General features: G+C 50.6%; 2 protein-coding genes across 15 annotated transcripts in view; one reads left to right on the forward strand and one right to left on the reverse strand.

Moving 5' to 3' along the window:
- LOC117072918 (beta-glucuronidase-like) overlaps nucleotides 1-14643 on the forward strand; it is a 22364-nt gene extending 7721 nt beyond the window's left edge. Inside the window, exons 5-11 of one of the 3 annotated variants that reach the window (XM_033193383.1) lie at nucleotides 2270-2457; nucleotides 3403-3555; nucleotides 3770-3948; nucleotides 4032-4178; nucleotides 8337-8421; nucleotides 10806-10982; nucleotides 14188-14641. In XM_033193383.1, the coding sequence (XP_033049274.1) occupies nucleotides 2270-2457; nucleotides 3403-3555; nucleotides 3770-3948; nucleotides 4032-4178; nucleotides 8337-8421; nucleotides 10806-10982; nucleotides 14188-14490 (1232 nt within the window). In that variant the 3' untranslated portion in view covers nucleotides 14491-14641. Of the gene's footprint in view, nucleotides 1-2269; nucleotides 2458-3402; nucleotides 3556-3769; nucleotides 3949-4031; nucleotides 4179-8336; nucleotides 8422-10805; nucleotides 10983-14187 lie in introns of all 3 variants that reach the window. The other 2 variants (XM_033193384.1, XM_033193382.1) reach the window with 2 other exon arrangements.
- RABGEF1 (RAB guanine nucleotide exchange factor 1) overlaps nucleotides 1-16161 on the reverse strand; it is a 1203668-nt gene that overhangs the window by 1015432 nt on the left and 172075 nt on the right. The window lies entirely within an intron of this gene.

The following is a 16161-nucleotide window of genomic DNA, read 5'->3' on the forward strand; positions in this document are numbered from 1 at the left end:
TCTGTCGCCAGGCTGGAGGGCAATGGTGCGATCTTGGCCCACTGCAAACTCTGCCTCCTGGGTTCAAGGGATTCTCCTGCCTCAACCTTCCGAGTAGCTGGGATTACAGGCATCTGCCACCAGTCCTGGGTAATTTTTGTATTTTTTTTTTAGTAGAGACGGGGTTTCTACTAAACCCTCTACTAAATAATGTTGGCCTGATTGGTCTTGAACTCCTAACCTCAGGTGATCCACCCTCCTCAACCTGCCAAAGTGCAAGGATTACAGGTGTGAGCCACCTCACCCAGCTGGGATACACTGTGTACTTTTTTTGTTTTTGTTTTGTTTGTTTGTTTTTTGTTTTTTGTTGTTTTTGTTTTTGTTTTGAGACGGAGTCTTGCTCTGTTGCCCAGGATGGAGTGTGGTGGCATGATCTTGGGTCAGCAACCTCTGCCTCCTGGGTTCAAGCAATTTTCCTGCCTCAGCCTCCTGAGCAGCTGGGACCTCAGGCGTGTGCCACCACGCCCAGCTAATTTTTGTATTTTTAATAGAAACAGGGTTTCACCATGTTGGCCAGGCTGGTTCAAACTCCTAACTTCTGGATCCACCCACCTCAACCTCCTAAAATGCTGGGATTACAGGTGTGAGCCACCACACCTGGTCTGGGATATCCTGTATTTAAGAAAAGTCTTTGTTTTAAGTTTTAAGTTTTTTTCTTTTTTAAAAAATATATCTTTTTCTCTTTCTGAGATGAGGCCTTGCACTGTGGCCCAGGCTAGAGTGCAGTGGTGAGACTATTGACAGCTGTTGTGGGGCCGCAGTTCTAAGTTTAAAAGAATTTAGGCTGGGTGTGGTGGCTAATGCCTGTCATCCCAGCACTTTGGGAGTCCAAGGTGGGAGGATTGCTTGAGCTGCAAAGTTCGAGACCAGCCTGGGCAACATAGTGAGACCCTGTCTGAAAAAAATAAATAAATAAAAAAGAATTGAAAGAAGAATCACACAGCAAAGGCGATGGAGCATAGAGCAATTTATTGCCAAGGAAAAGTATTTTGGAAGTTAAGTTTAGAATAGCTCGGGTGCAGGGGCTCATGCCTGTCATCCCAGCAATTTTGGAGGCCGAGGCGGGTGGATCACTTGAGCTCCGAAGTTCAAACCAGCCTAGCCAATGTTAGCTGGGCATTGTGGTGTGAGCCTGCAATCCCAGCTACTCAGGAGGTTGAGATGGGAGAGTTGCTTGAACCTGGGAGGTGGAGGTTGCAGTGAGCTGAGATTGCAACACTGCACTCCAGCCTGGGTGACGGCAACACCCCGACTCAAAAAAAACAGTGAAGTGCAAAACACACGGTTCACCCTGAGACACAGAATTCAGGACAGGCTGCTCGTCAGGATGAGACAGTGCCGATTATTACTGGGGAAACTCCCTTTCTGGGAGTCTTCCATGATGAATTCCTAAGGAGCTGGGAAGAGGTGTTACTGTAAGCACGTTCTGGGCTGTCCTTTGGGTGCACATGCACAGTAGCTGTACATGCATGTTCACACATCACATGTCTCAGCACCGTGGCTGGCATGTCCAAAAAACACAGTCACTTCTTGACTACCTACCCTGCCTCAAGATCATAGCTCAATGCAGCCTCGAACTCCTGGCTCAAGCAATCCTCCCACTTCAGCCTCCCAAGTAGCTAGGGCTGCTGGGGCTGCAAGCACGCACCAGCACGCCCGGCTGATTGTTTGTGTTTTTAGGGAAGAAGTGGTTTCCCTATGTTACCCAGGCTGGTCTTGAACTCCTGGGCTCAAGCGATCCTCCCACCTCAGCCTCCCCAAGTGTTGGGATTACAGGTCTGACCACTGTGCCTGGTCAAAAAATATCTTTTTTTCAATTAAAAAAAGTACCGGGTGCGGTGGTTCACACCTGTAATCCCAGCACTTTGGGAGGCCAAGGCGGGTGGATCACCTAAGGTCAGGGGTTCTAGAGCAGCCTGGCCAATATGGCAAAATCCTATCTCTACTAAAGATACAAAAATTTACCAAGCATGGTGGTACAAGCCTATAATCCTAGGTACTTGGGAGGCTGAGGCAGGAGAATCACCTGAACCCCAGAGGTGGAGGTTGCAGTGAGCCTCCAGCCTGGGGGACAGAGTGAGACTCCATTTCGAAAAAATAATTAAAAATTAACTTAAAAAAAAGCAACAGAAACAAATGGCTGCCTGGCAGCAGTGGCTGCAGGGCACTCCCGTTTGTGCCACTCAGGTCGTGTCCCTCCCTCAGCCCTGCTCTCTCTCGTTTCTCGCAGGGCTGGTGAATTACCAGATCTCTGTCAAGGGCAGTAACCTGTTTGAGTTGGAAGTGCATCTTCTGGATGCAGAAAACAAACTCGTGGCGAACGGGACAGGAACCCAGGGCCAACTGAAGGTGCCGGGTGCCAGCCTCTGGTGGCCATACCTGATGCACGAACGCCCCGCCTATCTTTACTCGTTGGAGGTAATGGTGGTTTGGGACTTGCCCAAGGGAGGTCTTTTGCCCACATCTGGTGACCCTGGCTTCAGCAGGAGCCCAGGACAGGTGAACGGGCAGGCGTGGTCCTCTGAGCTTTCTGATGTTTCTCACCCTTGGTGGGAGGCCCAGTTTGTTTTTTTTTGTTTTTGTTGTTTTTTTGAGATGGTCTCACTCTGTCACCCGGCTGGAGTGCAGTGGCCTGATCACAGCTCACTGCACCCTTGAGCTCTCAGCCTGCAGCAATCCTCCTACCTTGGCCTCCTCAGTAGCTGGGACTACTGGCTAATTAAAGAAAAAATTTTTGTAGGCTGGCCACGGTGGCTCATGCCTATAATCTCAGCATTTTGGGAGGCTGAGGCGGGTGGATTACTTGAGGCTAGGAATTTGAGACCAACCTGGCCAACATGGTGAAACCCCATCTCTACTAAAAATAGGATAATTTGCTGGGCATGGTGGTGCACACCTGTAATTCCAGCTACTTGGGAGGCTGAGGCAGGAGAATTGCTTGAACTCAGGAGGCAGAGGGTGCAGTGAGCTGAGATCACACCACTGCAGTCCAGCCTGGGGGACAGAGTGAGACGGTCTCAAAAATAAAAAAATTTTTTTTTAATAGAGATGGGTTGCAGTCTGTCGCCAGGCTGGTCTTGAGTTCCTGGACTCAGGTGATCCTCCTGCCTTAGCCTCCCAAAGTGTGAGAACTCCAGGCATGAGCCTCCTTGTCTGGTCAAGGGGAAGGCCCCAGGGAAGGCCCCATTTTGAAGGGCACTTTCCTAGGGTCAGCCAGGGAAGGGCAGAGCCTCTGATTGCTGCATCTCTGCTTACAGGCCCAGAGGCGGCTGCTGGGGTGCACGAGGGGCCTTCCTGGCAGAGGGCAGGCCGGATGGGGCTCAGGCTGTCGGCTGCTCACACCTGGTGCTTTGGTTGTTGTAGGTGCGGCTGACTGCACAGATGTCACCGGGGCCTGTGTCTGACTTCTACACACTCCCTGTGGGGATCCGCACTGTGGCTGTCACCGAAAGCCAGTTCCTCATCAATGGGAAACCTTTCTATTTCCACGGCGTCAACAAGCATGAGGATGCGGACGTGTGTTGGGGCTCCTGGGTCCTTGTGGGGGCTGCTTCTGGTCACCCTCCACTTTCACCTTCCCTGTGTCCTGCAGTTGAGGGCAGCTCAGGGCAATGAGGCAAATGGCTCCAAATAGAGAGGGGACTCGTGGGGTGGCTCTCCAGGGTCCTGGCTGTCAGAGGAAGTGCAGCTTCGACAGGGACAGGGGTCATTCAGCTCTGCTGTCTCGTAGATCCGAGGGAAGGGCTTCGACTGGCCGCTGCTGGTGAAGGACTTCAACCTGCTTCGCTGGCTTGGTGCCAACGCCTTCCGCACCAGCCACTACCCCTACGCCGAGGAAGTGCTGCAGATGTGTGACCGCTATGGGATTGTGGTCATCGATGAGTGTCCTGGCGTGGGCCTGGCACTGCCGTGAGTCCCCTCTGTGCACCTGCTCGCCTGCCCAGCCCGTGGGCTGCACCATGACCCCCTGTCCCTTCCCTCCTGGCCTGCAGGCAGTTCTTCAACAACGTGTCCCTGCAAAACCACATGCGGGTGATGGAGGAAGTGGTGCGCAGGGACAAGAACCACCCGGCCGTCGTGATGTGGTCTGTGGCCAATGAGCCTGCGTCCCACCTAGAATCTGCCGGCTACTACTTGAAGTGAGTGCCCCCTGCCTGCCCTCGGCTAGACTGGGGAGGAGACCCTGGCAGGTGGCTGGCTGGGGTGGGCGTGTGCTGTTCAAGATCAGCCTCCCGTCCAGCCCAATGGAAGGCCGTCTATACCTGGACATTCAGGGACCAAATACCCACCCACATTGTGGTTTTCTATTTGTTTATTTTTATTTTTGAGATATAGTCTCACTGTGTTGCCTAGGCTGGAGTGTGGTGGCGTGATCTTGGCACACTACAACCTCTGCCTCCTGGGTTCAAGTGATTCTCCTGCCTTAGCCTCCCGATTAGCTAGGATTACAGGCACTCATGAGCCACTGTGCCTGGCCTGGTTTTGTTTTGTTTTGTTTTGTTTTTCGAAATGGGTTCTCACTCTGGTTGCCGAGGTTAGAGTGCAGTGGTGCAATGTTGGCTCACTGCAGCCTCGACTTCCCAGGCTCACGTGATCCTCCTGCCTCAGCCTCCCAAGTAGCTGGGATTATAGATGCGTATCATCACACTCAGCTAATTTTTGCTTTTTTTGTTTGTTTGTTTTTTGATGCGGCGTCTCCCTCTGTTGCCCAGGCTGGAGTGCAGGGGCATGATTTCAGCTCACTGCAACCTTTGCCTCCTGGGTTCAAGCGATTCTCCAGCCTCAGCTTCCCGAGTAGCTGGGATTACAGGCATGGGCCACCACGCCCGCTGACTTTTGCCTTTTTTTTTTTTTTTTTTTTTTTTTGAGATGGAGTCTCACTCTGTGGCCAGGCTGGAGTGCAGTGGTGCAATCTCAGCTCACTACAACCTTCACCTCCCAGGTTCAAGTGATTCTCTTGCCTCAGCCTCCTGAGTAGTTGGGACTACAGGCACACACCAACACACCCTGCTAATTTTTGTATTTTTAGTAGAGACGGCGTTTTGCCATTTTGACCAGGGTGGTCTCCATTTCTGATCTCGTGATCTGCCCACCTTGGCCTCCCGAAGTGCTGGGATTACAGACGTGAGCCACTGTGCCTGGCCAACTTTTGCAGTTTTCAGTGGAGACGGGGTTTCACTGTGTTGGGCCACGCTGGTCTTGGAGTCCTCACCTCAGGAGATCCACTTACCTTGGTCTCCCAAGTGCTGGGATTACAGGTGGGAGCCACCGTGCCCGGCTAATTTTTGTATTTTTAGTAGAGACTGGGTTTCACTACGTTTGCCAGACTGGTCTGAAACTCCTGGCCTCTAGTGATCCTCCTGCCTCAGCTTCCCAAAGTGCAGGGATTACAGGTGTGAACCACCGCACCCAGCCCCCTTTTCTTCCTTACAATCCTGCATTTCTAACTCAGCGTGCAGAGTAGGTTTTTCACTTGCGGTAGAGGCAGCAAAGGTGGTAGAAATGCTTCTTGACTCATACAGCACACCCCAATTTCATGCAGTGCTTTGGGCTGAGCTAAGTCTGCAGCAGGCAGAAGGCTCTGAGAAGTTGTCGCAGCCTGGGGCATGGACAATTCAGAGCTCAGGCCACAGGGGTGTGCTCAGCAGGACTGGGTGGACAGGACGTTTGTTGCGAAGGGAAGGGGAAGAGTACAGGCTTCCAGGAGCAGGTGTTTGAGGCTTCCAGACAGGCTTCTTTGGGAGGTGGCCAGAGGAGATACCTGTTTTCTGAGGCAGGATTTGAAGGGAGCCACCCAGGCTGGAGAGGTTCAGCCAGGCTGTCCCAAGGCTTTGAAGCTTCCCATCTGAGAGCCTGGCTGTTGGAGAGTGTGGGTGTGGAACTTGAGGTAGGGAGTTCTGTTCTGATCTGTGCCAGCCACAGCCTTTGGATGGGCAGAGCAATGATTGGGGAGGGCGTAAAAGAAGAAATGGACTGAGGAAGGAGGAAAACAGGCTTCAACAACAGTCTAGGCTGGGTGCGGTGGCTCACACCTGTAATCCCAGCACTTTGGGAGGCCAAGGTGGGTGGATCAGCTGAGATCAGGAGTTTGAGACCAGCCTGGCCAACAGATATATTGAAACCCCATCTCTACTAAAAATACAAAAATTAGCCAGGCGCGGAGGTGGGCACCTGTAATCCCAGCTACTTGGGAGACTGAGGCAGGAGAATCGCTTGAACCTGGGAGGCAGAGGTTGCAGTGAGCCGAGATCATGTCATTGCACTCCAGCCTGGGCTACAGAGTGAGATGATTCTGTCTCTCAAAAAAAAAACAAAAAAAACAAAAAAAACACACAAACAAACAAACAAAAAACCAGTCTACTATGGAGGCTTTGGGCGGGTGCTGGGAGCTCTGAGCACGGATGGGTTCTTCTGTTGGGTTTTTCTTCCCTTCATCCCTTCTGGTTAACTCTACTCAGCGTCAGAGCCATTTCTTCTTCTTCTTCTTTTTTTTTGAGACAGAGTTTTGCTCTTGTTGCCCAGGCTGGAGTGCAATGGTGCCATCTGGGCTCACCGCAACTTCTGCCTTCCAGGGTCAAGCAATTCTCCTGCCTCAGCCTCCCGAGTAGCTAGGATTACAGGCATGTGCCACCATGCCTGGCTAATTTTGTATTTTTAGTAGAGACGTGGTTTCTCCATGTTGGTCAGGCTGGTCTCAAACCCCCGGCCTCAGGTGATCTGCCCCCCTCAGCCTCCCAAAGTGCTGAGATTACAGGTGTGAGCCACTGCGCCTGGCCTGAGGGCCATTTCTTCTAAGAGGCTGTCCCTGACTCTCCAGTCCAAGTTATGTTTATTGTCTAGCAGAGTCCAATTTCTGCCACCACTTGTCATTTCCATTTGAAACATTTCTTTCATTGTTTGTTTTTCAGAGTCAGGGTCTCGCTCTGTTCCCCAGACTGGAGTGCAGTGGTGCAATCATGGCTCATTGCCACCTCAGCCTCCTGGGCTTAAGCGATTCTCCTCACTCAGCCTCCCAAATACCTGGGACCACAGGCGTGCACTGCCATGCCAGGCTAAGTTTAAATTTTTTTTTCACGAGATGGAGTCTTGCTCTGTTGCCCAGGCTGGAGAGCAGTGGTGTGATTTCGGCTCACTGCAATCTCTACCTCCTGGGTTCAAGCCATTCTCCTGCCTCATGTGTAGCTGGCATTACAGGTACGTGCCACCATGTCTGGCTAGTTTTTTTGTGTGTGTTTTTTGTAGAGATGGAATTCCATCATGTTGGCCAGGCTGGTCTCAAACTCTTGACCTCATGATCCATCTGCCTCAACCTCCCAAAGTCCTGGGGGGATTACAGTCATGAGCCACCATGCCCGCCCCTAATTTTTAAATTTGTTGTAGAAACAAGGTCTTGCTATGTTGCCCAGGCTGGTCTTGAAATGCTGGTCTCTAGTAAGCCTCCCAAAGTGCTGGGATTCTAGGCGTGAGCCACCGTGCCCAGCTCTTGCACCATATCTCTGTGCGTGCGTCTCCACTCCCACTGCCCAGGACCTGTGGACTTAGATTTGAGTCCCTGCTGAGCACCTCACACCCAGCCCCATGCCTACTTTCCAGGGAGTGCCCCTGTTTGCTTGATGCATTAATAAATACCCCACCCAAATCTGCACCCATCCACTCCTGTGTTCAAGAGCTGTTTCAGGGAGTCAACCTCATTTTTAGCAGTCCAGTGGCCTCGGCTCTGTGTACCTGGAAGGGTGGCTGCTCCTCTGGGAGGATAGGATTTGGAGATGCGGGGAGAAAGAGTGGTGTTAGAGAGCTCGGTCTAGGACTAGAGGAACATGTGCCCTTATGTAAAATACATCTCCAGTTAGGGAAGAAAGCAGTGGCTCCATGCTTTTTTTTTTTTTTTTCTTTGTTTTTATTTGTTTGTTTTGAGACAGGGTCTTGCTCTGTGGACCAGGCTGAAGTGTAGTGGCGCGATCTCAGCTCACTGCAACCTCCATCTCCTGGGTTCAAGTGATTCTTGTGCTTCAGCCTCCCGAGTAGCTGGGGTTACAGACATGCGCCACCATGCCCAGCTAATTTTTGTATTTGTAGTAGAGAAGGGGTTTCACCATGTTGGCCAGGCTGATCTTGAATTCCTGACCTCAGGTGATCCATCTGCCTTGGCCTCCCAAACTGCTGGGATTATGGGTGTGAGCCATCTTGCCTGGCCCCGTGTTGTATTCTGGCGGGGGAAGATGGGACAGAGAGGATGGGAGGGTGTCTGAGCCATTCCTGGACTGACAGAAACTGTGTCTTCTGCCTTTTGTGGACAGGATGGTGATCGCTCACACCAAAGCCTTGGACCCCTCCCGGCCTGTGACCTTTGTGACCAACTCCAACTATACAGCTGACAAGGGGGTGAGCCTGGGGGCCCCCATCCCACTTCTCCCTGACTTTGCCTAGGCTCGTCCTGAAACCTGCTCATTGGAACAGCTGGAAAGAACCATGCACTGCCAGTCTGGGTGTTTTTTCATTTTGTTTTTTACTTAAAATGATAGAGATGGGGTCTCGCCATGTTGCCCAGGCTGGTCTCGAACTCCTGGGCTCAAGCGATTCTCCTGCCTCGGCCTCCCAAAGGGCTGGGGTTACAGGTGTGGGCCACTGTGCCCAGCTGCATCCAGTCTGTTTTCACAGCTGGTCTTTGGGTTAATGAGAATTCTCCCCCTGCTTACTCACCAGGCAGTGCGTCTTTCTCAATCCAGGGAGGCTGGGCACAGGGAGATGGGATTTGTTTGCTCAGTTTGGACTCAGCGTTTTTTGCACTTCGATGTAATAGACGCATAAAACGTCAAAGGTTTAAGGGAGCTTAGAGTTCATCTGGTCCACGCCTGGCTGATGAGAATCTCTAGGGGAAGTTTTTATGAAATGCCAGATCTCTACATTCTTAGATCCTGATTTAGTAACTCCAAGGTTGGAACCTAAGTTTTCCTTTTTCTTGTGTAGAGGCAAGGTCTTACTCTGTTGCCCTGGCTGGAGTGCAGTGCTGTGATCACAGCTCACTGCAGCCTTTGAATTCCTGAGCCCAAGTGATCCTCCTGCCTCAGCCTCCCAAGTCGCTAGGACTCCAGGTTTTCACCACCACGCCTGCCTAATTTTACATTTTTTTGTAGAGGTGGGATCTCTCTATGTTGCCCAGGCTGGTCTCAAACTCTTGAGCTCAAGTGATCGCCTGCCTTGGCCTCCCAAAGTGCTGGGATTACAGGGACGAGCCACAGGGCCTGGCTGACATTAACATTCTTATTTTTTTGAGATGGAGTCTTGCTCTGTTGCCCAGGCTTGAGTGAAATGGCGCAATCTCAGCTCACTGCAACCTCCTCCTCCCGGGTTCAAGCAATTCTGCCTCAGCCTCCTGAGTAGATGGGATTACAGTGGACAACACCACACCTGGCTAATTTTTGTATTTTTTAGTAGAGATGGGATTTTGCCATGTTAGCCAGGCTGGTCTCAAACTCCTGACCTCAGGATCCAACACCTCGGACTCCCAAAGTGCTGGGATTACAGGTGTGAACCACCGCACCCGGCCAGCATTTTTACTAGAAAGAAGTGTGTTCAGGACACATTAGAAACTAGCCAGTTGGACACAGAAGCCTCTGCTGCTCAGCCGTGAGCACTGCTTTGCTGAAGCTTGGGGTGGTCCTACTCGGTCTTCCCTGCCCTGCTCCTAGGATGGACTCTTGCAAGTCCTCTACAGCCCACAGTGCTGCCTCGTGAAAGCTGCCTCAAGATTCTCTGTGACAGCCGGACATGGTGGCTTACGTCTATCATCCCAGCACTTTCAGAGGCTGAGGCAGGCGGATCATTTGAGGTCAGGAGTTCAAGACCAGCCCAGCCAACTGGTGAAACCTCGTTTCTACCAAAAATACAAAAAACTAGCCAGGCATGGTGGTGTGCCCCTGTAATCCTAGCTACTCGGGAGGCTGAGGCACAAGAAGCACCTGATCATGGGAGGCAGAGGTTGCAGTGAGCTGAGATCGCACCACTAACATTCTAGCTTGGGCGACAGAGCAAGACTATGTCTCCAAAACAAAACAAAAGATTTTCTGTGAGAATGACTTCATCGGCCTCTCGGGTGGGAGCGCTTCTCCAGGGCAAAGTGAGGGGAAGCCCAGTGATGGGAGTGCTGCCTGGAGAGGACACAGTTCCAGTGGCGGGGGCCCGGGGCTTTGGCTGAGGACTGTGCGTTGGCAGCTGCTGTGCCTCTCACAGCCCTTCCCAGCTGCGCATGTCGTGAGCATCAACGTGGAGTGACAGGCCTGCCTCCTTTGGGCCACTTTGTGACCATGTTTCCTGCCTATGGAGCAGGGTAATTTCAGGATCTAAATTGGTGTACTTGCATGTTCTCAGCCCCAGGAGGCAGCTCTTCCTGTTCTAGGTGTTTTTTTGTTGTTGTTGTTTTTGTTTTTAGTAGAAATGGGGACTTGTGATGTTGCCCAGGCTGGTCTTGAACTCCTGGGATCAAGCGATCCTCCCACCGTGGCCTCCCAATGTGCAGGGATTTCAGGCATGAGCCACCGTGCCCTGCTAATTTTCTTACTACTATTTTTTGTAGAGCTGGGGTCTTGCTGTGTTGCCCAGGCTGGTCTCGAACTCCTGGCCTCAAGCCATCCTCCTGCCTCAGCGTCCCAGAGTGCTGGGATTACATCCCCTTCTTACGTTCTCTGTCAGAGGAGCCCCGCGGTGTGTTGAGTGCTGAGTCATGCTGTCTTCTGGGTGCTGAACGGTCTCTGCTGCTCTGGTCCTAGGCTCCGTATGTGGACGTGATCTGTGTGAACAGCTACTACTCTTGGTATAATGACTTCGGGCACCTGGAGTTGATTCAACGGCAGCTTACCACCCAGTTTGAGAACTGGCGTAAGATGTATCAGAAGCCCATTATTCAGAGCGAGTATGGAGCGGAAACGATTGTAGGGTTTCACCAGGTAAGCAGTGTTGAGCTTTCTGCTTGTGTGTTCTCTCGAGCCAGAGATGTCACTCACCTGCCCCGGCCTGCCCTGCACCCACTGCACTACTCCCCTCACTTCAGCTTTGGGCTCACCTCCCTCTGCCCTGTCCACGTTCTCTCCTGCCAGCAGCCAGGCCTCTGCCCCACTTGCTTGGTCCTCAGAGGTGGCCTCCTTACCGGCTTTGTTTCCAGACAGCCTCCTATCACCCATGCCCAAGTAGTCTTTCTAGCAAATCCAAATTTGTATTTGTTTTTGAGACTGGGTCTCTCTGTCACTAAGGCTAGAGTGTGGTGATGTGATCACTGCTCACTGCAGCCTTAACCTCCTGGGCTCAAGTGATCCTCCCACCTCAGCCTCCTGAGTAGCTGGGACCATAGGCACATGCCAACGTGCCTGGCTAATTTTTTTACTTTTGTAGAGACGGGGTCTTGCTTTGTTGCCCAGGCTGATCTTGAGTTCCTCGGCTCAAGTGATCTCCTGCCTCAGCCTCCCAAAGTGCTGAGATTACAGGTGTGAGCCTCTGTGCTAGTCACAGATGACAATTCTGGGAGTCCTGTCATTGGCTCCCCCAGGCCCACAGGACAAAGCCCTAAACCCTGGTCAGGACACTCAGTGTCCTCTGCTCTCTCCTGGGTTTTCATCCTCTTCTCGCCTCACTCCCGGCCACTGATCTGTTTCCACTGCCCTCATTTGCTCTCCCGCTCTTGCTCGAGCTGTTTCTTCTGCCTGGAATGCCCATGTTGGCAACATAATCACCAACTAAAAGATTCTTTTTTAAAAATGTTTATTTTTTAGAGATAGGGTCTTGCTATGTTGTCCGGGCTGGTCTCAAACGCCTGGACTCAACTGATCTTCCTGCCTTGGCCTCCAAAAGTGCTGGGATTACAGGCGTGATCCACTGTGCTAGCCTTTTTTTTTTTTTTCTTTGCAGGGTCTTGTTCTGTTGCCCAGGCTGGGGTACAGTGGTGCCATCATAGCTCACTGCAGCCTTCAACTCGTGGGCTGAAGCGATTCCCCTGCCTCAGCCTCCTGAGTAGCTGGGACTACAGGCATCACCACCATGGGCAGCCTATTTTTAATTTTTTTGTAAAGATGGACTCTCGCTATCAGGCTGGTCTGGAACTCCTGACCTCATGTGATTCTCCTGCCTTGGACTCCCAAAGTACTGGGAATCCAGGCATGAGCCACCATGCCCGGCCTCTCCCCATGTTTTTAATCCATCTGATTTTTTTGTCCTCCTCACCAAAGATATGTTGGTTTGTCTTGTGAAGTTTTTTTTTTATGTGGATTCCTGAACCCCATCCAGCCCCTCGTACCCTCCCCAGCCAGCTCACACTTGTTTGTCACAGCTCCTGGGACTCCCGTTGACACACAGGGAATAGCCACCCACAGTAGACTGTGCTGTTTTGTTTGCACCCTTAAATTTATCATGCTTATAGAATGCCATGCTTATCCTTTCTGAAAAGGTAAACAACTCTGAATTTTTTTTTTTTTTTCGACAGAGTGTAGCTATTGTCGCCCAGGCTAGAGTGCAGTGGTGCAATCTTGGCTCACATACCTCTACCTCCTAGGTTCAAGCGATTCTTGTGCCTCAGCCTCCCGAGTAACTGGGATTACAGGCATGCACCACTATGCCTACCTAATTTTGTATTTTAAGTAGAGATGATGTTTCACCATGTTGGTCAGGCTGGTCTTGAACTCCTGACCTCAAGTGATCCACCCGCCTTGGCCTCCCAAAGTGCTGGGATTACAGATATGAGCCACCGTGCCAAGCCCAGCTCTAAACTCTTAAGAAACTCTCGAGAGGGTCTAAGTCGGTGCTGATAGAACCTCTGCAGTGCTGGGCCTGGTGGTTCACACCTGGAATGCTAGCACTTTGGGAGGCCAAGGTCAGAAGATCTCTTGAACCCAGGAGTTTAAGACCAGTCTGTGTAACACAGATCCCATCTCTACAAAAAATTTAAAATTAGTGGGGCATGGTTGTGAGTGCTTGTAGTTCAAGCTACTTGGGAGGCTGAGGTGGGAAAATTGAGCCCAGTAGGTCGAGGCAGCCATGATGGCACCACTGTACTCCCACCTGGGTGACAGAGTGAGACCTTGTTTCAAAAAACAACAACAACAAAAAACTCTTGCAGTGATGGAAATGTTCTACATTTGCACTAAAGGGTACACACTAGCTACACATGGCTATTGAAGTCTTGATATATGACTAGGATAACTGAATTGATTTAGTTTAATTAAAAACAATGTTTTTGAGACAGCCTCACTCTGTTGCCCAGGCTGGAGTGCAGTGGCGTAGTCACAGCTCACTGCTCACCCTCCTGAGCTCAAGCAATCCTCCCTCCTTAGCCCCCAAAGTAGCTGGACTCTCAGGCGTGTGCCACCACGCCTGGCTAATATTTAGACTTTTTGTAGTGACTGGGTCTCACTGTGTTTCCTAGACTAGTCTTGAACTCCGGGCTCAAGTGATCCTCCTGCCTCGACCTCCAAAAGTACTGGGATTAGAGACCTGAGCTACCATGCCCAGCCTGGTTTAGTTTAGTTTAATTTAATTTAATTAATATACATATATATATCAGAGACAAGGTCTCACTGTGTCACCTAAGCTGGAGTGCAGTGGTGTGAACACAGCTCACTGCCACTTCGATCTCCAGGGCTCAAGCAGTCCTCCCACCTCAGCCTCCCAAGTAGCTGGGACCACAGATGTGTACCACCAGGCTTGGCTGATTTTTGTATTTTTCATAGAGATGGGGTCTTGATGTGTTGCTCAGGCTGGTCTTGAACTCCTGGGCTCAAGCAGTCCAGCCACCTCAGCCTCCTAAAGTGCTGGGATGACAAGCATAAGCCACTGCACCTGGCCCAAAGACATATTTTTACCGGTAGTGTAGGTTAGCTTTAAGATTGTACCAGCAGATAGAGGCAGAAAAGTAATGTAAAGCGAATATCAAATTACATTCATAAATAAAGCAGTTGCTCATTAAGGTTATCTTTTTCTTTAAACCTCCTTTTTTATTCTGGGTTACATCATTCCCTGGCTGTCTTGACCTCAGTGAGTCCTGCAGTCACTATAGCCCCCTGCAAGGACAGATATTTTGGTCACCATCAAGTGGATCTTTATTTTTATCTAACTTTACAATTCTGCCAGTTCTGACTCTTACATTCTCTTTGCCTTGAATCCCAGGATCCACCTCTGATGTTCACTGAAGAGTACCAGAAGAGTCTGCTAGAGCAGTACCATGTGGTTCTGGATCAAAAACGCAGAAAGTACGTGGTTGGAGAGCTCATCTGGAATTTTGCCGATTTCATGACTGAACAGTGTAAGTGGCAGTTTGGCTTATGGGATAAGGTACCTGTCCTTATTTTTTCAGGTTGCCTTGCCAATGCTGGCCATTTCGATTATAAGAATATTGGAAACAGTGGGGAAGCTGGGTTAATCCATGTAGGTTGCATTGAGAATTTTGTAGGAAAAGTAAGTTGTGCTTAGGAAGCAGGAAAGCACTCAGGTCCCCGCCTCCCAAATATGGTCAAAAAGCAAACAGGAGAGTCAGCTATGGTGAGACGGAAATGGCTAGCTTGCCTTGTTCTTGTCTATCTCATAGCCAAGGAGGAAGGAAAAACGGGACCTCATTATGGATTTACTTTTGGGAAACACTCATGATTCCATAGTAGGGTACAAAGCCTGAGAAGCTGAAGGTATTTCAGTCTGTTGTTTATTACTCACTTGCGAAAGTGAGTACAGGTGAGTTTCAACGGATCTTGAACGTGGCAGCATTTAAAAGTCTTCAGGCTGGGCGCGGTGGCTCATGCCTGTAATCCCAGAACTTTGGGAGGCCAGGGTGGGAGGATCGCTTGAGACCAGGAGTTTGAGACCAGCCTGTTCAGCATAATAAGACCCCATCTCTACAAAAATAAATTAGCTAGGCGTGGTGGTGTGTGCCTGTAGTCCCAGCTGCTTGGGAAGCTGAGGCAGGCGGATCACCTGAGCACAAAGTTGGAGGCTGCAGTGAGCTGTGATTGCACCACTGCACGAGAGCCTGGGCAACAGAGCGAGACCTGCCTTTAAAAAACAAAATTGGTCTTCAAAGAGAATAAGATCTGTGTTCTCACGTGGGGATGGATGCAGGGCTGCCATGTTCGCAATGAATGTGTCCCATTTCTTCTTAGTTTATGGACTTAGTTTATAAACTCAGGATGGCAGTTTGGTGGGTTGGAGAAGGACATGGTAATGGTGGAAATTACAATACATTCCTTATAGGGGAAGACAGGCCTTTGAAAGGTTAAAGCTTAAAAATGAGAATGGAAAAGGGATGAATGAATGAATAAGATGAAGTGAGAAGGAAGAGGTAAAGGGAAAAGGAGAACAGGAAGCTCTCCTCTGCATGGCACCTGCAATAAATGGTTTCTGGGGACATCCGTGATGGCAGTTTTGTGGAGAGGCATGAGGCTTTATGTGATAAGAAATGGTCTGTGGGCTGGACGCAGTGGCTCATGCCTGTAATCCCAACACTTTGAGAGGCCGAGGTGGGCAGATCACCTGAAGTCAGGAGTTTGAGACCAGCCTGGCCAATATGGAGAAACCCTGTCTCTACTAAAAATACAAAATTAGCCAGGCGTGGTGGCGCATGCCTGTAATACCAGCCACTTGGGAGACTGAGGCATGAGGACTGATTGGATCTGGGAGACGGAAGTTGCAATGAGCTAAGATCACACCCTGTACTCCAGCTTAGATGATAGAGTGAGACTTTTTTTTTTTTTTTGAGATGTGGTTTTGCTCTTGTTGCCCAGGCTGGAGTGCTGTGGCGCTATCTCAGCTCACTGCAACCTCCACCTCCCGGGTTCAAGCAATTCTCCTACCTCAGCCTCCCAATTAACTGGGATTAGAGGCAAGTACCATGACACCCAGGTAATTTTGTATTTTTAGTAGAGACGGGGTTTCTCCATGTTGGACAGGCTGTGCTTGAACTCCCAACCTCAGGTGATCCGCCCGCCTTGGCCTCCCAAAGTGGTGGGATTACAGGCTTGAGCCACCATGGCGGGCTGAGACTTGGTCTTAAAAAGAAAAAAATGAGCTGCATCACGATGGGCAAGTCGTCTAAGCTTATCATAAGCCTGTCCAGTGGGGATAGTGCCGCCACCTTGTGGGTGTTGTAAGGGC

This window comes from Trachypithecus francoisi, unplaced genomic scaffold, assembly GCF_009764315.1.
Source record: "Trachypithecus francoisi isolate TF-2019V2 unplaced genomic scaffold, Tfra_2.0 Lachesis_group4, whole genome shotgun sequence".
Lineage (NCBI taxonomy): Eukaryota > Metazoa > Chordata > Mammalia > Primates > Cercopithecidae > Trachypithecus > Trachypithecus francoisi.